Below are 25,672 nucleotides of genomic sequence, written 5' to 3'. Positions count from 1 at the left end.
ATGAGGAGACAACTTCAGTCTGCCAGGTGATAATTTGGCATCCTTATGTCAATGTTAAAATCCCTACAGCTGTAAATATTTATTGAATATGAAATATGCTTATAGACTCCAGCTAGCACATTACCATATGAATAAATCTAACCTTAAAATAAATCATGTGCACTCCATCTTTTATTCAGTTTATAAAATTCCTGCTTCTTGCTCTGAGCTTTCTTAGCTTAATATGGCTATTCAGAAGCAGAGCAATTTGTGGTGTGCCTTGATTTTTCTAATACAACGTTTTGCTTCTTATATTTCACCTCTTACAGCTTTTGCAAAGTTTTGATTTGATAGGACAAGAACAGTGAGGGCATTAGGACCAAGAGAAAGACGCACACATTGCTCTGTATTATGTCTGGCAAAGTGCTTCCTGACTGAATGCCGTAGTTATGTGTGAAACAAAGTCAGGGACCGACTAGTTCTCATCTGTTGATCACAGTTAACTTGAAGCCTCTGAACGGGGGAGAGCTGTCAGATCTGCTTTCAGAGATAAGGCACTTCAATCCAGGCAGCAACTGGCAACTTTGAAGAAGCAGGAACTACTCTGGAAGGAAACTATAAGAAATGGAATTTCTTTTTACTTAGAATTTAAAAAGGAAAAAAAATCAAAACATCAGCCACTCTTTTCATCAGCTAAACATGCTCTTTCCTGACTAAGCTGGGACTCTGTATAAGAACTACTTTATCTCACTGGATCCATGCTACCTTTTACTACAGTAAATGCAATATTAATAGGAACGTTGTATTTTGTCTGTAAATAGAGAGGAAAGCATGAAATGGCATCGTTGAAATGTGAGGGGAGCAAAACAACCCTCTTGGCAGACAGTGAAAACCAGGGCTTTGCTGCAACCCGAGGACTGGAGTCTGAGAAAGATCCAAGTGATATTTAACATGACCATCTGTATCATTTTGTCACCAACAGTATGTTCTTGAGGAAGAAGTGCAGATATGGATCACGTAAGCTGCAGTTTCTCTTGTTGTTGCTGATGCTGGGCTTTTTGCTACTGATGGTTACAACGCTGAATCCACCACCCAGCAACCAGAGCAAGGAAGGCACTTTCCAGCCTGCGGAGTTCAACCCCCGGGAAGGGTATCAGATGGGCTTTGCGGAGACCCAAGAGATGCTGGAGACCCAGGAGGAGAGCCAGCCGTATTACCCTTTGGATGGGCTATCACCGTTCATCTCCCTGCGGGAGGATGAGTTGATCGTGGCCGTTGTGTCGCCCACGGGCAGAAGGAACCACAGCAGGGTCAGGAAGGGCTACCGCGTGGTGAAGCAGCAGAGCAGGCGGCCGGAGGCGAGGGCAGAGGCGGACTCCGAGTCCCAGCTCCTGTCCCTTCCTCTGCGGGCCGGGGAAGGGGCTGCTGCGAGAGAGCGACCGCTCGGCCTGGAAACCCATGGCTTTAACGAAGCGCTCAGTGAGCGGATCTCTCTGCGCAGGGAGCTGCCTGAGGTACGACACCCGTTGTAAGTAAAACAGCCTATTTAATCTCTGGGAGAAAACTTGCCTCTTTCCCCGTCGCCGTTCCCCCCATGAACCTCTCCTCCTCTAAACCCCGCGGCTTTCCTATCAAACTCTCCCCTCTGCTTCGGGATAACGTTTTTCCCCACGCGGTACGAGGAATACACCCCCGTTCCTCAGAGCCAGGTACGGCTCCCAGCCTCCCGCCGGCGGCCCCAGCCCCGCGGCCGGCGGCAGCCCGAGCCGCCCCAGCCGGGTCCCACAAGCAACCCGCGACTGCCCATCCACGGCCGCCCCCGGCGTGGGCCACGGCCCCCGCGGACCCCGAGGCCGCGCCAGGTGCTTCCGGTGCCGACGGAGGCTGCACGAAACACCGGCCGTGTTTCAAGCCCTCAAGAGCCGACAGGCAGCAAAACTGGAGGGGGGGGGACGACACACAGCTACCGCTTCCTGGGGACGCCGGGTCAGAAAGCGGAGGACGAACGAGGGCACTGCGCCCCGTGCCACGACTATTGTACGCTGTTACCTGCGCCTCCCGCACCCCTTTCCCGCGTCCTCCCGCCCGCCTCCCTGGGGCTACAGGGAGGCCGGGCCACGGCGGCTCAGCCCGGCCCGGCCCGTCACCACGGCAACGCGGCGTCCTGCGAGCGGGCGGCAGCGCCCCCTGCCGCCGGCGGGGCGCCCTCCGACGCAGCAGGTGCCGGGCGGCCGCAGGGGAACGCTGCCCGTGACCCGGCTCCCGCCGTTCCCCCCGGTTGTAGGTCTGTCTGCTGGGCCTGGGAAAGGAATCCGAACGACGCCACGCTCCGCGCTGGGTGCCGGGGGCGTGCGGCGCTGCCGAACAGGAAGGTCGGTTGTTCCGCTCGGCCAGGCCCCGGCCCCGACCCGCCCGCCGGCTGCGGCTGCCCCGGGCCCGCTCTGCGGCGAGGGGACGAGCGGGGCCGGGCAAGGGGTCCGGGCAGAGAGGAGTGAGCGGTCGCCCCTCCGCTTCCCGCCACTACGACTCGCTCTGAGGCCCCAGGGTTCTCCTCATGGTGGGCGTCTGCCAGGGCTATGGGGTCACTGAGCTTACAGAGTGATTAAGGGTGTCAAGGAGTTGGGGCTTTCGACTTTTTTAGTATAAGTGACCCGAAAACACGGAAAGAAAACTCCAGGGAGGAAGGCAGGTGGAGGTCGGTGTGTCTGACCGGATCTTCCAACACCACCACAGCTGGCAGCAGCCAGGCTGTAAGGCTACACAGAACAAGTGTTGCATTTGAAGCCCCACATGTTGCGTTTGAAGCCTGGAGACTTGCGAGCCAGTTGCTCCAGCAGCCCAGGAGGGGCAGTTCATCACACTTCTTAAAAAGGGGCTGAGGTCTACCTATGCTTTCCTGCCCAGGGGAGAGGGAAAGGGATGTGGGCGGGTATCTCTTTTTTTCTTGCCTCTTGTAACAAAAGCTATTGCAGCTTTCCCCCAGGACACAGTGGAAAGACGTGTCAGAAAACATTTTAAGTAACACACAGAATATATATAGTATTTTTTTAAGTGGCCATTTTCACATGTTTAAAGACAGCTGGTGTTTCTAATTTAAGGGGACAATCTTAAGGAAAGAGAAATTAAACTGTTTTCTGTACTTGCTGGCTAGGTTCAGTGTTAATTTGGGTAAATCATTGAATAATGAAATGCTAATATTATTTCAGTTATTTTTGACCATGCTTCACTGGCAACTCTTTGGACTATGTAATGTTTGAAGGAGGAATGATGACCCTGGTTTACTGCCTGTGATGTGAGCCAAAAACGAGTTTTACTTTGGCAGCTGAAGGGCTATCCGACAAGAGAAAGGTTTAGTTAATACTAATCTCGGTAAGATTTAAGCCATGATCTGAGAGCTCTTGGATGGGTTTTCCTGTCTGACTAGCTACAGCCTAAAGAGCTATCAACACCACATCTTATAGAGCCCACATTGAAACGACAGATCTGAACATCTGAGGCTTCGCAGTTGTTCAGATCTCAATCCAGATCATAAACCTGCAGCAGAGGTCTACCTCTGAGTCAGTCCTATCCTTTATGGTACAACACTCAAACCACAATTCTTTTTTGGCATAATTTACTCTGGGGGCCTAGCTCACAGCTATATCAGTCCAGTTTTATACCGGTGTAAAATGAGAGTGAACCAATAATGAATCAGATTGTCTACTACTCTTAGTCTGTTTGAATCATGTTGTTCTAATAATGTCTGTTATTATTTAGTTACAGATAATCGAACCAGTTAGAATTTCAGTGAGTTAGCTCCATGGACTTGGTCTCTCTTGCTTCACTTGAAATTAAATGGCAAATTCTTCATACCAGAAACTATGCCTACTAATTGTGAAACACTTCCAGATACTGTAAAATAAGGCTGGCTAGACTTCACACTTGCGTACTTCATGTTTACTCTTAAACCAGAGTGTAAGATGTAAGGTAAATGCCATAAGATGTTGGGATCACCCTGCACGGCTCGACCGGTGTTCAACGATGAGATCCCAGAGATCGTATCACGTCGGGGTCTCCAGTTGCGGGAGAAGGATGGACTTCACAAGTCTATGAGAGTTATATTCCGAAGCCCTTTATTGTCTTGTCTGACTCCAATATATATCATAATTTTCGCTTAGTCACTGCGCACACACTCGTGATTGGTTACAGCTTGTTACACACACTATTGCAATTGGCTATATACAAAATATCATGCGCTGTCCATGCGCCTCTCACACAGTCAGGATTCGCTGCTTGCATGTGTTCCTGTTTTCCTCGCTTCTTCTTAGTTGTTTATCACAGCTCCTTCTCCTCAAGGCTGAGCCGTGCAGATATCCAGCTGTTTACCAGCTTCTCAGTGCCACAGCTCCTTCTCCTTAAGGTCGAGCCGTGCAGGGTGATCCCAACAATAAGATATACTATTCATGCTGTTCCTTAGAAAATCACATAAAGAGGTCTGTTGTGCTTTGCATTGGAGCAGTGAGCAGCATAACTACAGTTTCTTCTTAAGTGAAGAGTACAGAGCTCTGCTGGACATAAACCAGAGCCTGCAGGCTGTGCTGTGCCTTGACAGACAAGGATCTGACTTCCTCACCTGGAAAGCAATGCTTTAGACATCTCTGACCCGACCCCAGCTTCTAACATAACCCATATCTCTTTGGATGCCTTTCCAGGTGAATGTTTGGTGCTACTTTTTGGAAAGTAGATGCATAAAATGGTCTCTTCCAGCACTCCTGCTGATCCCAGAGTAAAACATACCAGGAGAAGTGAATCAGGTACCTTGTTTTGCCCCATTTACTTTGAGTACCAGTTTTGACACAGCCAGGGTTTCTGGGTGAAAAAGCCTAATAACTTGCCCAGTTGTACTAGAAAGTTGTTCTTCTGCCTCGAGGATCATCTCTGAGGTACCTTCATCCCTCAGAGTGCTTTCTGCTGCTATCAGTTGGTCCAGCTGCTGTTGACACCCTCCTGGGACAGTGGACCTGAATCAAGCCTGTCATTGTGACTTTTATGATGGGGGTTCTGCCCAACAAAAGACGTTTTCCTCTCTTGGGCTTGATTGTCAGATGTATCCAGGCAAACAGAGACTCACAATGTATCTGAAAAGGTTTTAAGTTTCATGACAAAAGCATAGCTTCCACTTGAGTGCTGTTGGGGGCTGAATCTCAACAAGACATTTTCCTGAAGGTGAGTGGGAGTCCCCATCGTCAGTTCCTTTGCCATGCCAGAATTGCTCTCCTGTTCATTGCTGCATGTGACAATTCCTTATTTTTCACAAATTGGATTTCAATCATTATGTCTCATTTCAGTCACAGCCCTGACTTTTTGAAATGCCAATTTATGATGGACAGTCTATGAAACTGCTCCAAATTACAGGAAAGGTATTTCTGTATTCCAGTACCCTTTTGCATTTTTTTGAAGATTAGATATCTATATTGCAAGTCTTTGCCAATCTCCATAGCAACTAAACACTCACCACCTAGGTTATATATTCAAGTACAGTTATTTTCAGTCCTTTTCCAATTAAGATTCCACAACAGCCTTATTTTCTTGCTATAACCACAGTACTAGCAACAAAGCATTGTAGTATTATGGTGCAAAATATAGGTGCTTATAGCTCTACTGAGTGTTCCTGGTAGGAAGCAGCCTGATAGTAAAAGGACTGCATCAGATCTTCACTTCTCTTAATTACCTCTAGATTCTTCTGCCTGAAAATACAAAAATTGCCAAGTTGTGACAATATCCTTTTCTCCATCCTACTGAAAATGGAAACAATTATCAAATATGAAATTGTGAAATAACAGCATTGTTGATTACAGAAAATTAGTAAACCAAGGACAACATAGATTCGTTACAATGTAAAAATCCTCAAGAAAATTTGCCTCTTTATACAAAAATATATTAATGTGAATTATTATAAACTATAAAAAATTATTATAGTTATGCTCATTTAAAATTTATATTCCCAGAATTGTATCTGTAGTATTCACTTATTTGTATTTTTTATTAAATCATTCAGACTATGGATTGTCTTAAATCCATTCTACGGATAGACAGCTTTGTGTCTGGAGAGTGTCTAGCACTCTAGGGCCTCAGTCCATGTATAGAAGCACTAAGTAAAATGGTAATAAACAACAATATTAAAATTATATCCCTTACATGAGTTTTGCTGAGTAGCTAGTTGTTTGACAACTGCTCTAAAATCTGTATGATGATTTGTTTGGCAATACAAAAATGCTGAAACAACAATGGGCCACATTCAGCACATTCTGTAATTTCTTGAAGAAGTTCTTGCTGCTAGAGGTTAAATGAGCTAGGAAACTGAATGACTACTACTCAAGAAATGAAAATATTTTAAAACGTGTTTTCAAATTAAGCAATGCAGATATATAGGCACAGTCTTTGCATCTCTACAATGGGCATTTGAAGGCCTGTTCTGGAAAATGTGCATCCTCATGCCAGTGTAGTACGTCCTCTGTCTCTGAAGCAAGACTGGTACATCAGAAAACAATTTTTGTCATGAATGGGATTTGTACATCCTTTACATTTATGGAACAGCCATTGTTTGATAAGAGTTTATAGTTTTCATGTACAGTTTCTGTGAGGATGAATATGAAGTGTTTTTCATTCTTAAATGCTTGAGTTGTTAAAGCAACATGTAATTCACAGTAATTTTGATGGAAGTTGTTTCAATGTCATGGGAGAAATCTTGGCCCCATGGAAAACTGAGGAGCTGTGGGCCCCAGCTGGCACTCTGGAGCATCTCTAGGAATGACATACGTTGATGCAGGCATCCAGTGTCTTGCAGTAGATTGTGTCAGTACCTGGAGTTGTAAAGTAAGTAGCAGAAAACGGCATAGAGACAATCCACCCAGCTGGGAGCCTCATTCATCAGTGATGTGTTTCCATTGAAAAAAGCAACCTGTACAAACTCTGTAGGGAAAAACACATTTACTTTCTTAAATGTATCTGCATTTGGTTTTGTTGCCCATGTAAGGATACATTTCTTTCCTGTACAGGACTGAGATGTGGGCTTCTTTCACTGGTCAAGCAGTCCACAGGTATACTGATCTGTTGTGCAGATGACTTATTTTACTTGTTAGTCTTAAAGGTACTGTGTTTCAATTTACTCTTTTATGTGTTACTTGAGAAAATGTGCAAATTGGTGGAGGTCTTTATGCCCCTCTCTGCTTTCATCTAATTGTCTTCAGTTTCTCTTTCTTTGCCTTCTGGACCATTTCTTTTGAGCTGTGTATTTTCAAGCATCCAGAGCAGAAGAAATTATCCCAGAATACAGAAAAACATTCCTATTTTTCCATTTTAATTTTTATAATTTTCACTTTGTATTCCAGTCTTAGATACCTTAATACTTCCTTTGCTTTGTTAGAAGTGAGCCGGTATCTTAAACTGCTTTCCGTCCCTCAAGGTTTAGGTGTAGCTTACAACTTTGCTCTGAGAGACAGGTAGCCAGTTGTACCAGTGTTTCTAGTGTCTCTCTCGTTTGATCCCATGCAGGTGCCTACAGCAAGAATATGACTCCAGTCTGCCTACTGCTAGTGTCATCATCTGTTTCCATGACGAAGCCTGGTCTACTCTGCTGAGAACTGTGCACAGCATTATGGACACAGCCCCAAAGGCCTCCCTCAAGGATATCATCCTTGTCGACGATCTCAGCCAGCAAGGTAGTCCCCATTTCTCTGTATGTGAGCTCTTTCTTCCAAAGCTTCAGGTAAGAAACTGTCGTCCTCCAAGGAGTGTGTGAGGAGAGTAGAAGGCAAAGAGGACCCTCAGGAAAAGAGCTAAGCCCTGAGCTGGCTGCCAAGCTTCACTCTTCCATCCCTAGAATTCAGCTTACCCGTTCAGATTTGAAATATGGGGTTTTTTTCCCCATCATTTCCCACCACTTCAAACTTTCTTACTTTAAAATAAGATCACAGTGTGCAAATCTTAGCCTTCCCACTGGACCAGATCTGCCGTAATAATTTCCAGACCTGGACTTTGGCTGAAGCATAGAGTGGAAAACTCCACATTGCTAAAGTAATCCAAAGCGCTTGGGAAAGCCAAACACCTTTAGTATCTCACTCTGATCTGCACCTTTTTATGAGATGACGAGAGCATCCACCTTTTGCTGAAAACAGGAGAGGAGGCTATTAAGTTTCCCACAGGAATAACTTTGCACCTAGTGAATCTCAGTTTCTGTTAGTCTCTACTTCTCTTTGACATGATGCTGCTGTGGGAATATTTGGAACATGGCCTACTTGGCCATGTAAAACAAATGCCCCTAAAACATTTTACCAGGAAGAAGTAACATCTCCTACCACTTGTTGCTAAAACATTTCAGTGACTGTTCTGTTTCTATCAGGGCCCCTGAAGTCAGCTCTGAGTGAATATATCTCTAAGCTGGATGGTGTGAAACTCATCCGGAGCAACAAAAGGCTTGGAGTCATCCGAGGTCGGATGCTAGGAGCTGCACGGGCAACTGGGGATGTGCTCATCTTCATGGATTCACACTGCGAGTGTCAGAAGGGCTGGCTGGAACCTCTCCTAGCCAGACTGTCCAGCAACCGGTAAATATCCCCATGACCTCTGAGCTCCTTGCATATGCTAATTTCTGCTGAAAGATGTGTACTTGGAAAGATTTGGGTATGTTTTTAATCCTCTCTTTGTTACCTTCTTCCTTCTGCTCACATTGCTTTTATTTTCTACCTTATCACCACATGTATCACTCCGATATGTGGGAAGCAGGATAGGTCACACAGCTGATAACCGTATCACTGAACTGTCAGAGTTTGTATCCAGTTAGAGCTATAAGATGGCTTCCTGGTGGTCTCAGTTAAAAAGGTTGCAGTCTCAAGCTCTTTGGAAATTGGCAAACATCCACCAGAGAAACTACTGCAAGACTCCATTATTTTTACTTTTTAGCTGTCTCAGTCAGGAAGCCAAGGATAAAATGCTTTGTCCTCCTGAGCCAGTTTGGCTACATCCAATGTCACCTGTACTGTCTTGGTTCCCCAGAAAAAATAGACTCTTCTGGGCAGCCTAGACAGTTCTAGCTAATCACTGACACCAACCTGACAGAGAAAGATACAGATTCATATTTTCCGAGTCTTTCATGTTTAGGTTGGTGCTTGGGTCTGCTCTCTAATGTATAGCTGAGCTCATCTATGCAGTCCCCAAGTCCTTCAAAGAGATTAAATCACTGAAAATGTTTCAAGAATTACATGGCAGTAAATCCTTTATTAAAGGGACTTTTCTGAAAGAAAAATGTGTACATTAGCCTGTCTATCATTACCCATAAACCACTTGGGAAAAAATGAATAATTGCTTGAGGAGGTAAAAGAAAAAAATACATATTTAAAACTCTTATGAGACCATTAAATAGTCATGCTAAAGACCTTCAAAAGCTGTTCCCAGCACTGGAACAAGCTGCTTTTATGGCTGATTATGTTTGCTTGTAAGAGAGTTAATTGCAGTTCTTAGAAATTATTACATCATTTGGATGAAAACATTAAAAATGCTGCAAGCAAGAGTAATGCTGCCCTAAGATGTCAGGACTATTCTTTTCTAAAAGATGCACCTTGGAAAAACAGATTATTTTTTGTCTGATGACTTATTAGATGGTTTATTATGAATGTATTTCTGATGACTTATTAGATGGTTTATTATGAATGTATTTCATGATTCTTCTGCCTTAAGCTATAGTCTATTGTTGATGTTCATGCAATATCTTTATCTATTGACCAGTACTTATTCAAGGCTTTATTACTGAAATTAAAAGAGTTACAAAAAATCTCAGAGGAGAGCTATATGAAGGGAGTATTACAATGGCAAGAGAGAAGTTAGGACCCCACCACAAGTGTAGTGATTCACTGTCAAAAATTATCCCTGCTGAGGGAATGCAAAGCCACCAAGCCTACTATCGCTCTGAGATTTCTGTAGCACTGTCCCCAGGGAGTGAGAAGGGGATTCTTTTCCTCTATAGGGCCCGTACAGTCATTCATTTCTCCATGAGGGCAGAATTTAACACTGAGTTAACTAATGGCTAATTGGATTAATGGTGCAAAAGTGGAAGAGCATTTGGATAATAGTATGGGCTAAGCCATCCCTTTCTGTATGCTGTATCAGTCACTGTGTCGGACCCTGGAAGCTTTGTCACTGCTGGTGTGGAGAACCTGTGCCATTCTCCAGTGCACAGGGAAGACATGCTCTGAGGCACCTGGCAGTTGCTTTCCCTTGCTGTCCCTCTTTCTCCAGCTGAAGAATGGTGATAATAACACTGACTGGATAAGAAAGTTAACTCATGATTTTTCCTAAATTGCTTGTAATGCTTGTATGGAGATCGCTATGGAAATGTAAAGCATTAGCATAGTCAACTTGGCTTCATTTAGCAGTTGAGGAGCTGTTAAGTTGAATCATGTGCACTCCCTGAGACTGCCCAAATGAGGAAAGTACAGTGAAAAAAAGCTTACAGTGACTGGTGAAATATCCATCTTTCCTCTTCCTAATGTACCAATCAAGCTGCAACTCATGCACTTTTGCTGGAGAGACAGGATGAGAAAACACTTAATCACCTAGAGTGAGTGACTTGTTTGCTGGCAAGGAAAAATGCAGCCTTTCTAAAGCTCAGACCTTTGCAGGAGCTTAACAGAGCTTGAGGGAGATTTTAACTTTGAAAATTGTGATTAAGCCTAATTTTCTAGACTCCTGATCAGATCTATCACTAGATGTGACCTGTCTTAGAGCGATGCTGAGAGATCGTTGCCCAAACTGAGACGTCACTGTGAGTTGAACATACTTAAAAAAAGGGAGATACCCCTGGTTCTTAGTAGCCTGTGGTAATGACAGACAGGACAAGCATGAGAAAAATTATCCTGATTTTACAGGTATGGAAATATTTGACACATACTTGGCTTGCTTTGGGTGATGACATTTCATCTCCCTATGTGATGGTTTTATTCACTAATCCAATTAAAATTATTTTCCCAAAAGTATTGAGTCTCTGAAATCATTACACATGCATTTCTGCGCACCTTGACTGGGACTAGTTCTGTGAACCATACCTAACAAATTGACTGGGAAGCTGTGCATCAGCTTAGTAGATCACCTAGAGAATAGTTCAAATGGTTCGTAAAGCATCCCTTGATATTTTAATTATTCAAGGATGAATACCGTAGGTACCTGGACAACATTAGAAAACTAGATGAGATGCCTCACAGATCATTTCATTTGACAACTGTTTGTGTTCCAGGCAAATTCCAGGTGAGTAGCATGGTGCATAGTAATGCAGCTGTGCCATTATTACAGTCATCTTTTGAGGAGTTTGCCTTTTCCAGGAGAGAGCTGCTATTTTGTATTCAGTCCAAATGCAGTGAAAGGCAGAGGGGGCATATAATGAACTTGGAAGCCTTGAAAAGGTTGTTCCTTTAACCTAAAAACAGTGACCATCATGCTGAAGCAGGATGATTTTTTAAAAAAAGATCCAAGTGTGGCTCCTAAGAATACTGCATGAAAGCAAAATGAGCCTTGATTATATCCTGACAAGGAATTCCACCTCTAAAAAAGGCATGGGCACCACAACTGTGGCAGAGGGGTGGCTTGCAGAGGGGTAGCTTGCCCTCAGGACCTTGCCCCTGCTCCTTGTTGCAAGGGCTGTTTCCCTCTGTGCTGGTGCACTGCCTATACCACAGCTCAAATATTACATTAGGAGACATAAGTCTGTGGTCTTATTGAAAGAAGCCTATCTAGTTTCTACAATTCAAAGTGCCCCTACTTAGCTCCGTGATTCTAGGTTGCTAATCTTTAATGAAAATGCTGTTAAACAGAATAAGAAATTAACATAGCAATGAAAACGTATCTCATCCACTGTTTCACAGAATCACAGAATCATTAAGGTTGGAGAAGACCTTTGAGATCATGAAGTACAACCATCAACCCAACACCACCATGCCCACTAAACCATGTCCTGAAGTGCCACATCTACGTTCGTACATACACGTTTGCTCCCATTCAAGAGTGAACCGGAGCCTCTGCTTGTAGATAAGGAATAGAAACAGTTCTTCCATCCAGAAAATTTCTGTGTGGTTCTAGTTTTATGGTAATACCCTAGAGAGAAGGAAACTATTTTGCACTACAGTTAAACAGCTCCTTCATCTCTTTTCATCTGATTCTCCACGTAGTGGCCCATAACCCCAGCTTTTCGAGCTATTAAATGCATATGCCATTTGTTTTCTACCTTCTCACAGGCTCAGGGAAGCATGATGTTATCCATCCAGAGCCCGCACAACCCCAGCATCTGAGCATGCATTTCTGTGCTACTCTCCTTGTTTTGAAAACCTTCCGTATACTTCACATACAACAGCCTGCTTCCTGAGACTTCTCATTTTGCCTGATCTTTTTATATCTTCCATTTGTGAATAACACTCCTTTCAGATTCAGTAAATTAATGTTCTGCATTTACATGGTATGTTATGTGAAGATATGCTATCTCTTTACAATCTTTCACAGTTGATCAGGATCAGCAGGTGACCTATTTTAAAGAAGTTGAGGTAAAGAAACTGAAGAAAAGAATCTAAAGCTAAAAGCAAATATTACTGACAAAAGTAGGAGCAATGAGGATTTCAGCATGATTCATGGCACAGTGCCCTTGACTGTCCAGTGTTAAAAGGTATTGGATGCTCCTACAGATTTTGGTACTCCACATACAAATTTCAAATTTGAATATTTTAAGAAAAAAGAAAGGTTCAAAAGATTTTCTTTAAAATAAATAGTTTTTTTAGCATTCTACCTAGCAGAAATTTGAAATATATGTTTAGTGCTTAGCATATGAGTAGTCCATCAATTCAAGGAGACTGTTCATATGCCCTAAGTTAGTCTGGAGTTCATCTGTAAGGCAGTATTTAAGTAATCCTTTATACCATAGCTTTACCATTCCTGATGACTGCATTTTATGTTTTTATTGACCCTATCTAATTTCAAATGTTTTGCATTACTATTTCTGTGAAGACTTTAGCCAGCCAGCAAGGTGCTTTCAGTGAAAATGCAGCATGCTGTGGAACGAGCTTGAGTTCTCAGTTACTGAAGTTCTGACTACGTGCAGAGCCAAAGAACTTGGAGTGCCTGGATTTCCTAGCTGTCTAATTTTTTGCAAGGAATGATCCTCTCCAAAACTGGTTGAGGAAAATACATAATTTTCATGTTTGTTTTTTTTTTTGTTCCTCCTTATTTAAAGAGGGATTTAAACAGATTAAAATCGGTTCCCTTTCCAGCAAAAGAAAGTATAAATCAATAAAAAGCACTTTCAAAAAACAGTGTATCTAAAACTTCAAAACAGATGTATTAATTAACTCTTCCTGTCCTCATGTTACTTATTCTAAAAATAGAAAAGAACATAATGTCCATGGTGACTGTAAAGGGTCATGGGAAGGCATTTCATTGCAATTGTATTTGGTTGAGAAATCCCAAACCAGGAAATTGTTCGTGTTTGGGTTGCTGTTTTTCATGGAATTGTGACCTTTTGTAGTTCATGTGTGTTCCAAGCATTTGAAATATTCACAAATTAGTCAAACAGTTCAAAGCCTTGCTGCTAGTTGAAGTTCCTGTTTTTTCCTCTCCTTGGATTCCACAGAGTAAAATTAGCAGTAGTTTGCTAGTGTGTGTTTCATTTCAAAGTGCTGAGAAGCTGCTGACTGTCTGCCAGTTACCCAGTTAAAAACAAAAAGAATAGCTAAGAACATCTTCCAACTTTCAATTACTTTCTGCTGCAAATTTGGATTTAGAACCACACAAACATCAAACCATCATTGAATATGCAGAAAACAGATCTTTTATTAAAAAAGCATTAATACCAAAAGATACGTAAAGCACTGCTTGATTAAGATTAAAATTGGACACTGATAGTTTTCAGATAAGATAAAGTTACTGGATTCCTCTATTTCAGATCAGAAAGACACTCCCAATATTTGAAGTTTTAAGAAGATGTGTTTTATACTGGTTTCAGCAGAGCTACACCAGTTTATACTAGGTGAAAATCTAGCATTACACTTACAAACATATTCTTGAAAACTGTTAATCTTGGCATTCTGAAAGAGCTACTAAAGTAATAGCTCTAAAACACAGTTATTGGTTTGTACTGCATAATTTTGTGGGAAAGGAGATTAGATTTTATTTTGTTCTGGGTTTTTTTGTTGAATTTAACCAAGGTAGAATGTGACCTATCCAGTGAGTTATTTTCAGCTGTCTTAAACACTGTAATTGTCCATGTCATAATTTGCACATAATCTGGATAATTGCTTGGTCTCCAAACCATCAGAATCCATTACATCACTGCAGGTATTTTTCTTGAATGGCATTGAAGAATCCGTGCCCAATAGCAAGCAAAACAAAAGCATGCATTAAAAATAAAGGATTATTTTGACAAGAACTACTGCTGTGGTGCTTAGTCTTATGAGGAATTGCACTGATGCTAGAAGCATCGTTGGAGTTTGGAGTTTTATAGTGGCGAGAAATTTAAGGTGGATCCAGAAAGGAGGAGAGGTTTTAAATGGCTAAATATGAAAATGTAGGATAGTCTGAAACATCTGGATCATCTGATCCAGAATATATTGAGTGTAACTCTGAGTATCTGCATTATCTCTGTCTAAGCTATCCCAGGTATGTACATGTGGTCTAGTTTTCATGGTCGTTTTTTGAATGGTTTAGTCTACATTGCCTCCTCCAGCTTCCACTCAAATGCACCCTCCTAATATTTCTGTCTTAACTCTGAAATTGTAAAATAAACTACCCTGGGGTTATTAGTTTCTCAGTCCTGTTTGGATGAGAATGGATAGACAAGTAGCAACAGATAGCATGCATTGCAACAAGTAGCAACAAACTGAGGTACAACTCCAACTAGACTCCTAAGCAGACAGTTGTCAGAGATGCTCGTACACTGGAGAATGCAGCAGGCTGTAGAAATTGCAATTATAGTGACTTTTCATTTTTTGAAGTTTAGTAATATAAAATCCATTTAACTTGTTAGCTTGATTTTTCTCAGCTTACCAAAGAAAAAACACGTGCTTGCGTGAGTCCGTCAGGACACTACCTTTTAGTAACTTCTAGAAGCAGTTATTTGACTTTTCATGCCGTTAGTGAGTAAAGGTTAAATACAGCTTTCAGTAGAAAGGCTCCTGCTGGCTTGAGTCTGAGGTGGTTGCTCCTGTCCTGGGTACAAAACTATATCACACGGGTATGATCAAGAGAATCAGGGGAGGATATCACCTTTATTATTTTTAGTATAATTTCTTTCCATTTCTTCTTCTTTAGTCCTGCAGGGGAATGACAGAAAATCACTGCCTTAATGTATATGCCTACAAATGTTGCAGGTGACCATAACATTTTCTCATCTACTTATAAACCCAATGCTTGTTTCTAAGAGTGCCTATTATTACACATTACAAAGGCTGTTTTTACACCTGAATGGAGAAGTATAATCACTTCTTTATTTTAAATCTTTCTGCCTTTAGCTCATCATACAACAGTCTGCTCTTATTAGAAAACAAAGGAATGACTGAGTGATTTTAATGCTATCCAATGCATAGTTCATCTTCATACAATTCACTGACAATCAGTAGTCTCTGTTTCTCCATGGGCTTCTAAAATTCTCTACAGGAAATGGCACCTGTGATAAAAAAAAAATTGAGCTTCCCACCACCCTGATACTGAAAAAACATTACTCTACTGATTGCAAAGGCCGAGAAGATACATCAAGATTATATTAACATCACCCAGAGTTACCATCTTCCTCAGTGGGTTCTGGTCTTTGCCATGGAAAAGTACAAAGGGCTCACTGCATTGGAGACTTCTGAGGTGTCCTTTCTTCATTGATTGTATTATGTTTTAAGTGTATTTCTCTCAAGAGTGATCTCTGACCAACATACAAATCTTTAAAAGGGGAGATAAAACCTTCTACTTTTTGCCCCAAATAACAGAGAAGAAACAGATAATGTTTTTCTTTAACACTTCTTTTCCTGCGGTCCCTAATACCATTGCATTTATACTCTGAAAATTTCCAGATGTGATATGTCACTGACCTGGAAACAAGGAATGCTGATGGCTCTTCTGAAATACCAGTTAATTCCAAGATGATGTACAAGCACACTGTGAAATACTGTGACATGTTTGCCATGGGAAAAATGTCTGATACCTCTTCTCAGAACAATGCAGATTTAACTCGAGTTAGAAATGAACTGGAGGATTGCTGCTTACGGTGCAATGACTCTATTCTGGCTCTTAGAAGTAGATTCCACACTGTGACAGTGCATTTGCAAGAGCATTTTAAGCGTATGATAATATACAATACAAACAGAAACTGGTTTATGAACTCAGTGCTAAAAGTTTTTGCAAAACAAACAGCAGAACAAAATAAGGATAAGTGCATTCTTCATTGGCCTGAAGTGACAACCTCATGAAGCCTGAGGAAGATCTAGAGGAAAATCAAAGAATGGCAAAGTGTGTGAGGCCAAAATAATTTTTTGCTATAAAATTTGCATCCATACAGAACCTACAACATCAGAGGCTGGGGCCTCTTTAAAAGAATTTATAAGAATTCTGATTGTTAACTCTTAGCAAATCCTGAGTAGCTTTCAAATGACAATGCAAGGTATAGGTTATCAATAAATTATTCATCCTTAGATTCCTCACTGCAGGCTCAGTATTCCCATACACTGAGCATCTGAGCTTCTATCAGCAGGGAAAATAAGGGCACTCAACATCTTGAGAAGTGCTTATGCTTGACAGTATCAAAAAGGAGAACTACTGTTTGCTAACACAGTAGTGATCTAAACTTATGCTTTGGCTCTGAAAATAAATTATATTCTCTTTTTCAGAAACAGTGTTGTCTCCCCTGTCATAGATGTTATAGACTGGAAGACTTTCCAGTACTACCACTCTGTGGGCCTGCATCGAGGTGTTTTTGATTGGAAACTAGATTTTCACTGGGAACCAGTGCCAGAGCCTGAAGAGAAGGTACGACAGTCTCCCATCAGCCCTATCAGGTAACAGTCCATCAGCCGACATGACTCCGCTCAGCTCAGCAGCAAAACTGTACAACTCGAGTCATCTTCCAACTAGCAGAAGAGAAATGTGGTTACTTGCATACGCTTGGTTAACATTTTTTGAAGGGATAGGTTTTTGGTTTACACTGAGTTTGTTTGGCCTTTAGTGATCATTCTAACTAGATTGCAGTCATACTTTCAACATGACAAATATTTTCCACATGTTGAGATGGCTAGTATATGACCTGACCAGACAAGGTGTGGAGGTTGGTAGGGAAAGAAAAAGATGGATCATACGGAGTTAAAAGACATGTCTTAATCATTGTCTGTTTGTCTGTTGTTTTGGGTGTACATGTATGTAACATATCCCACTGCTCTGAGCCTTATTTAATCATCTCTTGGCTCCCTTCTCCAAGCAAATCCTGGAATTCAGTTCCAGTTGTTCTTTCTTTTGGTTAGGTAATCAATTAATTCAAGCTTATGTGGTCTTCAATCAAGTATTCATTTTGTAATACAATCTCTATGGAAATGGTGGGATTTTCATCCTTCACATAATTCCCTATCCAAAACTGAAAGGTGTGCACTTCCAAACTATTTTCTACACAGGAGTCCTGTGGTAGCTGGTGCAGTGGTGGCCATGGATCGACATTACTTCCAAAACACTGGAGCTTATGATTCTGACATGACCATGTGGGGAGCAGAAAATCTGGAGCTATCTATAAGGGTAAGAACCATAATTAAAACATCAAGCTGTGGTAACTATTGGGCTTTTAAGGAACCTAAATGAAAAGGCAAGAAGCAATTTATAAAAGCAATTAAGTGCAGAACATCTTGGGGTATGGAGAATATCACTTTCCTCACAGAAATCTGTCCCCACGCTCCATGATCTGTCAGGACTATACAAGAACATGCAACAGCTGTGAGTTAGGAACATTATATCAGGAGAAGGAAGTTTCACTGGCTGTCACTATCTGCCTGAGGACAGAGTCACTGGTTTCAGTACCTTCTGAAAGCTGCCTCTTCTTTTTTGGCATGTAACATGCACCGAAGGGAGAGTAGCTTTATTTCTTTGCCAACCTGTAGTTTTAATACCAGATCGTTTATATTAAATTGTTTGCATTGTTTTTTTCTGAATACAAAGTGTAACAGATACTAAGAAGCAATTAAAATTGCTGACACAAAGGGTATAGAGTCTTTAATGTCCCAGACAAAAGAAGGTGTGCCCCCAGGTCTCTTCACTACACTGCATTGTGCACAGGAAAACATAAAAGCATATAAATAGCCATACTGGGTCAAATCAAAGGTCTGTCTTGCCAAGTATCTTCTCTGTGTCTCTGTGTCTGTGGGGAACAGTGTATGTAGAAGCACATAACAATGCTCTTGCTGTTTCCAGAAATGTGCAGGTTAGGATTTCCTTAGGCAGACTCTATAGTAAAGGAGCTTCTCCTTTTTAGATAAAGGTAATCTGAATAGGGTAATCTCTTTTTGTGCTTTCACCTGTGTTTCAGACCTGGCTCTGTGGTGGCTCTGTAGAAATTATTCCATGCTCCAGAGTTGGGCATGTCTATCGGAATCACTCTCCCCGTGCTTTCTCCTATGAAGAGGCCATTGTGAGGAACAAAATCCGAATAGCAGAGACCTGGCTGGGCTCTTTTAAAGAGAACTTCTACAAGCATGACACCGTGGCTTTCCTAATCAACAAGGTAAAGACATCTGTAGTCGTTTATTTCTGAGGGAAGGAGTGTGTGTTGAAGTAGGTGAAGGGGGTGGAATAGGGGTGGGGGTGTCTGTGTGCAGTCAAACAGTCAAAGTGCATGGTGCTGGAGATAGTCTTTTTATGAAACCTTCCAGTGGAAGAGCTGTCAGATCAGGAAGGAAAGAGAGAAGCTTGTGCCTAGGAGTTGTTTGCTGAAATTATCAAATCTCTTAGAGTATGACTCCTTCTCCAAATGACTCCTTCTTCAGCTTGCCCAACAAGGTGATTTATTTTTCCACTGATAGTACATGGAGGGTTGCAGTGCATCTGAAATGGAAGCCAGTAGCACCGTGTGCTCTAGGGCCCTCCTAGAGAATTAATTCTTCATTACTGAAGGTCTTCCTTACTTGGTTCATGAGGATATTCAGTAATATTCACAGGCACATGGCAAACTGTGGTGTCTCTCTTACTGGAAGGGAACATACCTGAGTGGTCTAGTGACAAAAAAGGTGATTTTTTTCCTGAACTGACAGACGTCCAGGAGCAACTGTCTGTAACTGAGAAAGCCAGATCTCAACATAGGCACTATTTACAAGTTACTTTTTCATTAGAAGCATCGCACAGACAGCAGTCCAGTCTCCAGGGATTTGGATTCCCAGCAGCCTGTATGCTAAGACAGGCTTGCAGCCAGGTATGTGGTGTAGCCCTGGCATGCGGCCACACTTGAACCATCTACAGGATATACACCATCCAACAACTGCAAAATGGCCACACTTGTTTTTAAGCCACTGTATAATCCACTGCAGATAAGATCACTCAAGGGACTGTATATACCATGTATTACAAACCAGTGGATGTAGCTGTGGTTCATATCATTAATGTTGTTAATGTTAAGTTGTTAATAACGTGAAGTTGTTAATGTTGCTGCAGTTTTCAGGAATTCTCTGGCTACAATACCTTTTCTTGTAACGATATCCTCTCCTACAAGACAGTGGACAAACCTGTGAGCAGTTGTGAATGAAAATATGTCATTCATCTTCTTGTTCATTTAACAGTGCCATGCTTTTAAGAAGAAAGATTCACTGAAAACAGGCAGAGCATGGGTAGTGCATGGTGTGCAAAATTTCCCATTTTGCTCTTGCATTTCAGTCCTGCACACCTTGGTCATTGAAATGCTGGCCATCACCTAAGAAAGCCAGATCCAGCAGGAGCTGCATTGTAGTGGGGAGAGGAAAAGGCTCTACATTGGTGTGGCTTCTCTCCTGTTACCTGGTCTGACCTCCACACCACCAGTGGAACTGCCTCTCCAGTCAGCCTGCTGTGCTAATCCTAGAGTCTGAGACTATGGCACGGGTTTTTTTAAATTCTATTTTCACATTTTTTAAAAAGGTACTCCCTCCTTGTCTGTGTTGTAGGTTTGAATTCCAATGGCCACAAGTTCATCAATTGACTCACAAGGGTTACAGCCATGTAATTGAAAGGAGGACACTAGGCCAAGCCTTGAGATGGGCAGTTAGGTCCTTAAATCATTTAATAATTGCCAGAAAGCCTTTTGTGTCAACTCGGAAGCAATTTTCTGTACTAAAAACTACAGCCAACAATGATACAGTTTACTAGCTGTAAGCACTATGACCTTTTGCCTGAGAGTTTATTCTAGCCAGAATACTTTTACTACATCTAGGTAAAATGCTCCTTCAGCTGATCAATTTTACGCTCTCTGTGCTCAGTATACCATGACATAAAAGGCCCTTTTCTCTGTTCCTTTCTTTCACAGCCAATATTTTCAGTATGTCAGTGCAGCGGGATGTTATTCAAAAGACACAAGCAAGCAAGGACATTATTGCCGCTCAGCTGGAGATGGGCCCTGCGGGCATTTATTGCACTGAGAGGGTGAGCGGAGCCACCTATTGGCCACTACCAAAATCTCCGTGAGCCTTGAGCACCGGCATTGCCCACTCCAGAAAATAACGAGTGACCCCCGTTTAGGTTGCTTTATAAGTATTCCCGTTTTATGGTCTGAATCACATCCCGCAGAGGATGCCCGTGGTGTCAGCATTAATGCAGATGAATAAGGTTCTTCCCAGCTCTCTACTATTTCAGACATCCTCCCTTTTTGTCCTTTTCTTATGTGGTTTGTTTATTTAGTTTACAAGCACAGTTTCCTTTCAGATCGGTTTACAGAGATAATGACTTTCTTTACATTATTTACACCATTTATTCGGCATCAACTGCAGACTGTAACTAGTATGACAAAATGAGATTTACTACCATCGCGTTCTTCAGCCAAAGCAGAGTCTCATGAGAAACATCTCTTTAGGGAAAGCATTTTACTCCTGTATTTCCCTTTTCTAGGAAAACCTCTTGGGGCCGGGTTTGTGTGGTGCTGTGTTGCTGAACTTTGTTGCTATGCTTATTGAATCTAAGACTGATGTTAAACTATGAGGTTCTCTTTAACATATCGCAACTGCTGAGCTTTGCCTGTGCAGCTTACAGAGGCTGGCACATGGCATGATTGATCCCTGCCTTTAGAGGCTGATACCTCTCTCTTAATCTCCAAGGCCCTTTTTTTGTCAGTGTTTTCCAGGCACGTGGCAAAGTCCTTTTTTCTTTCTTATGGATGCAGAGAAATTACTAGACTGAGGAAAAGTTATTTATAGGCAATTCTTCGCTTATGTCACCAATTTTAACTTCTGATTAAGGATCCAGACCAGTTTCTTAGAATCCAAAACTGCATTTTTAAAAAGCAGAAATGTGAAGGGGGAGATCTGCTGCTGGCAAGAAAGAGGAGGGTGGTGAGGTGTTTTTAGTATTTGGGCACTGAGAAATTTAGAAAAGTGTTTTGTGTGGTTTTGAAACTGAAAGATTAGACACTTACCTGCTTAGAGGATTTCATAACCTTGTTAGACATCTTCAGTGCTAAATACCCTCAAATATTCAGACTGTGAGTCCTTTGCAGTGCAGTTGCCCATAGCTGCACCAAAGGTTGAAAACACTTGTCTTTTTTCAGAACAGAGTTGCTACCAGGAAGAGTGAGAGTTGAAATTGTGTGTATATAATTCAAGAAAGCATATCAATCACAGGAAAGGTTTTATGCCTTTATAGCTGCAAAACATATTCGCTTACTAAATTTAGTAACTGTCAGATAATAACGTGATAGATTATATTTTGGGCTAAATTCTGTTATCACTTACATCCTCTGATTGTGGAGGACTGATTATAACTGGGTAATTTGGGCTCTTAAAGGCCAGGAAATTGAATTTTAATCAGTGGGGCAAATTCTGTCCTGAATGACAATCTAATACAATTCCACTGATTTCAGTGCAACAAGTATCAAACTTGGCCCTGACTTTTTTAATTAAAAAGATCACAAAGACTCACTTATCTTGCAGTATAATAATAATTTTTAGAAAAAATACTTTCACAGTGTATGCTACTTATGAAACATTTACTTCTGTTACAATGCCTGACTAAACGCTGGTTTAGCACAAAGTTAGAGGAAGGCTGGTCCTCCTCCTTCACATGCTCATGAGAGATATATATCAATATCTATTACATGCAGCATAGAAGAGGTGGTGGAAGTAATTCCTATGCAGTCGTTTTCATTTCTAGCATTCCTATGTGGTCATTTTCATTTCTAGCATCTCTAACACTAGTAACCTTGTTGCCCCTGTGCTTTCTCCATGAAGGCAGAGAAGCCAGACTGCAGTGAGCGCCTTCAGCTACAGAAGAGACTGGGCTGTAGAAATTTCCAATGGTTTATATCAAATGTGTACCCTGAACTCTCCCAACCTGAAGACACACCAAGATTCTCTGGCAAGGTAAGACAAAACACACTATAATGACTAGTGGTTTTGCATTGTTCGGAGATCCCAGTATCACTTCCATGTACCAAGTAGTCAGGTGAGCATACAGGAAGAGGCTCTTTCTGCTTTGAAAAGTTTATTGTCCAAACAGACAATGCAACAAGGATGAGAGGTCCAAATTCTCACATAAACATTGAAAGCCAGCCAGGAGCTGAACCCAGATTGTCTGATTCAGTTCAGTGTCACAGCTCAGAGTACCCTGACCTTAGGTTATTTAGGTGCCATTACTAAAGGAAGAGAATTGTGTTGCCTCATGCAGATGGCAACCACAACAGCAGCTGAGGTATCTCTGCACTGCCCTATATGCATGAAGAGAAAAAAGTATTTCTTCAGTCCTGCACTTCTCCCAAGGGCAGAGGTCGTAGCAATAGCAGTTCCTTGGCAGACTGTGTACAGGAGGCAATATTCTCAATTTTTTTTTTTAAAACACGTAAGTCCATAATTATCATTCATTAAAATAAAATTTTTTTCCAGGCAGCCTTAGTGGAAGGGATTTTCCCCCAATGAGGCAACAAGGTCCACTAATTGAGTCACACCCTGGTATCTGTAGCCAGATTTTACTGTGTCCTTTTACTATTTTGTCTGTTCTTTGTTATCAAAGTTTGCTTAAGAGAGTGTGAGAAAGAACTGAGTGTGGATCACAGGATTTGTCACATGTTTTTTTCTTCTAGAATATCTTCATTTTTCTGACTACAGTGCCCAGTTGAAGTGCAGTTTTCCATTAGCATAAAATTTTTGACATATTTCTTTTAACTATCAAAATAGTTAAAACCAGGAGTGGGTATCTAACTTAAAATTCACTGGGTAACACGGACCTTTGAGTGTGAGACTCTGCCTTTTGTAACAGATCAGTTTGCAAGATCAATATGCAAGATCTAGTCTGAAAGAAAAAATATTGCCTGAATTACAAGCAAAAAAGTGTATCATAAAGGGATACAATCACAAAAAAGTTAGCTGAAGGATATTTTGTTTGTATCTGATTGTGCTTTATTTCAGTATAAACCTTTACTTACAGCTTTACAATACTGGTCTTGGCTTCTGTGCAGATTACAGACCTGGAAAAGCCATTGCAGAAGGCTCTATCAAACTCTCCCCTTGCAGTGACAGCCTCACCGAGGTACTCTATACTTCAAGTATAAAGGCACTGTATCAGATCTAGGGAACCATCCAGAAGACAGTCACTCCAACATGTAAATGGCTGGCTTGACATTAGTGGAAGTACTGATGTGTTCAAAATTAGACATGTGCTAAGGCAATGATGCCCACTCTTCTGCAGTTGAGTGTCATTTGAAAAATGGCAATGTTCTGTGTGTCACTGAGGCCAGATGATACGCACACTTTGCTCCAGCAGACATCATTAAGTGACTGTTTGTTAGTATATTTGGTAGTGTCTGGAGAACAGAAAGTCTGGGAGTAAAAAATACGTAACAGTTCTAGAGCACTGGGGATGGGTTTCCCCATTAGTGTTTAAACTGCAGTCAGAGACGGGAGTAGACTCTCTTTATGTAGACTCCCAAGCGGGCATTAGACTAGCAAGTTCATGCATTAAGAGAAGCCAAACCAATACAGGCCAACTACAGCTATTTACTCTAAGTCCCAAGCAAGTTTTGCTGCTCACACTGAACTCGGGGTGAGCTGCAGGCAGATTTCTAACTGCAGTGTATGTGGACACTGTCAGAAACACCCTTCTGTTCAAATATTTACTAAACTAGAAAATTTTATTATAGGATGGGTTTACTTTATACATAATTCCAGTACACAAAGCCTTTCCTTAGGTAAATAGTTATGCCAGAATTAGCTAGCGGGGGGGATTGCTTTGCAGGGTCAAGGCTGTTGGGTCTCTGTCACTCATGTTTGTGTTGCATCTTAACAAACATGTATAGGAAATGATTTTTGGAATTAGCATTTAAAAATGAATGGGGATGTCCTTCCACCATTGTTCAAACAAACCCTCCCTTTTCCAGCACTTTGAATATAATAGCATGAAGGAAATCCGGCTTGGTTCTGCTCCGCTGTTTTGCTTTGATGTCAGACACGGGAAGGTTATCCCTCAAAACTGTACAAAGGAGACAGACAACAGACAACAGCGGTGGGATGTCCAGGAGGTCAGTAGTGACTCTGCCATGAGGGGAGGGCAGCTGATGGTGACTGTGGGTGATTGACAGGATTTGTGTGTGGGGAAGGGATGAGGTATCTGAAGGGCAAGTTTCACTTCTGTACCATTTTCACTCAGGAAATTTAGGATGACTTTTGCCCACTGTTTGTCTTACTGGCCTTATAGGAATAGAATCAGAATCAGTGGCTGTGAAAATACGAGCAGGGCAAATCCTTGCCCACTTCTTTTTGAACGAAGACGAAGGGCCTGGGAACCCTGAATCCTCCCAAATGAGAGCCCTTTGGGAGTAGGGGAAACTTTAAAATTCCTCCTGCATTGTAAGAGAAGAGCAAACTTCCTATTAGAGGAATTTAGTATTATTCAGTGGACTTCACCCAGCAGAGCCGGGACTCCCAGGACAGCCTGGGAAAATAGCAACTCCTGTAGACGCAGGGATGCTGCAATCCTCAGGTACAGTTCCTACTGTAATTTGTTTTGATTCCTAAGGGAAGCACTGGTCCTTTTAAAGTTTTGTGGCCTGTAGTACTGTAGTTGATGACAACCTGTACCCACAGGAAAAAAACAGTGGTGGAAAAGAGATTTAGTGAATTCTGCACCCTACAACTCCTGTCAGCTTCAAAAGGAGCTATGCATGCTCACCAGGCCCTGGGCTCAAAGCTAAACCTGATCATTACATTTAGCGCAATACTTAAAAAATTTTGAACAACCAGTCATTACTAGTGATCTATTGTATGTAAAAAGCTTCAGAAACATGGCCTAGCTTTTACTGGAGATCCCTTATTTTTAATTTGTTCTTTCTTTCCCTTCTTCTCTCATCTTGTAGAATGGAATGATTGTCCATGTCCTTTCTGGCAAATGCATAGAGGCAGCAAAGAGCGAAGATGAGAAGGACTTGTTTTTGTGTGTATGTAACAAGAATGCAAACCAGATGTGGCAATTTGAACGTTCCCATGTGCTGCATCAGAGATGA

General features: G+C 41.8%; 1 protein-coding gene across 1 annotated transcript; it reads left to right on the top strand.

Annotated features, from left to right (window-relative positions):
* On the top strand, nt 1-25,672 carry GALNT15 (polypeptide N-acetylgalactosaminyltransferase 15; the record flags this gene model as incomplete). Its single annotated transcript, XM_082015140.1, has 11 exons — nt 1-26; nt 962-1,507; nt 7,513-7,679; nt 8,360-8,564; nt 16,860-17,027; nt 17,634-17,751; nt 18,536-18,730; nt 22,410-22,541; nt 23,602-23,703; nt 24,551-24,691; nt 25,526-25,672. 11 exons carry the CDS (start codon nt 1-3, stop codon nt 25,670-25,672), a joined length of 1,947 nt encoding a protein of 648 aa, XP_081871266.1.

Source organism: Phaethon aethereus (assembly GCF_964289735.1).
Source record: "Phaethon aethereus genome assembly, chromosome: 2".
NCBI classification, from domain to species: Eukaryota; Metazoa; Chordata; class Aves; order Phaethontiformes; family Phaethontidae; genus Phaethon; species Phaethon aethereus.
The sequence above is the reverse complement of the archived record's forward strand: the minus strand, read 5'-3'. Positions and strand labels throughout refer to the sequence as shown.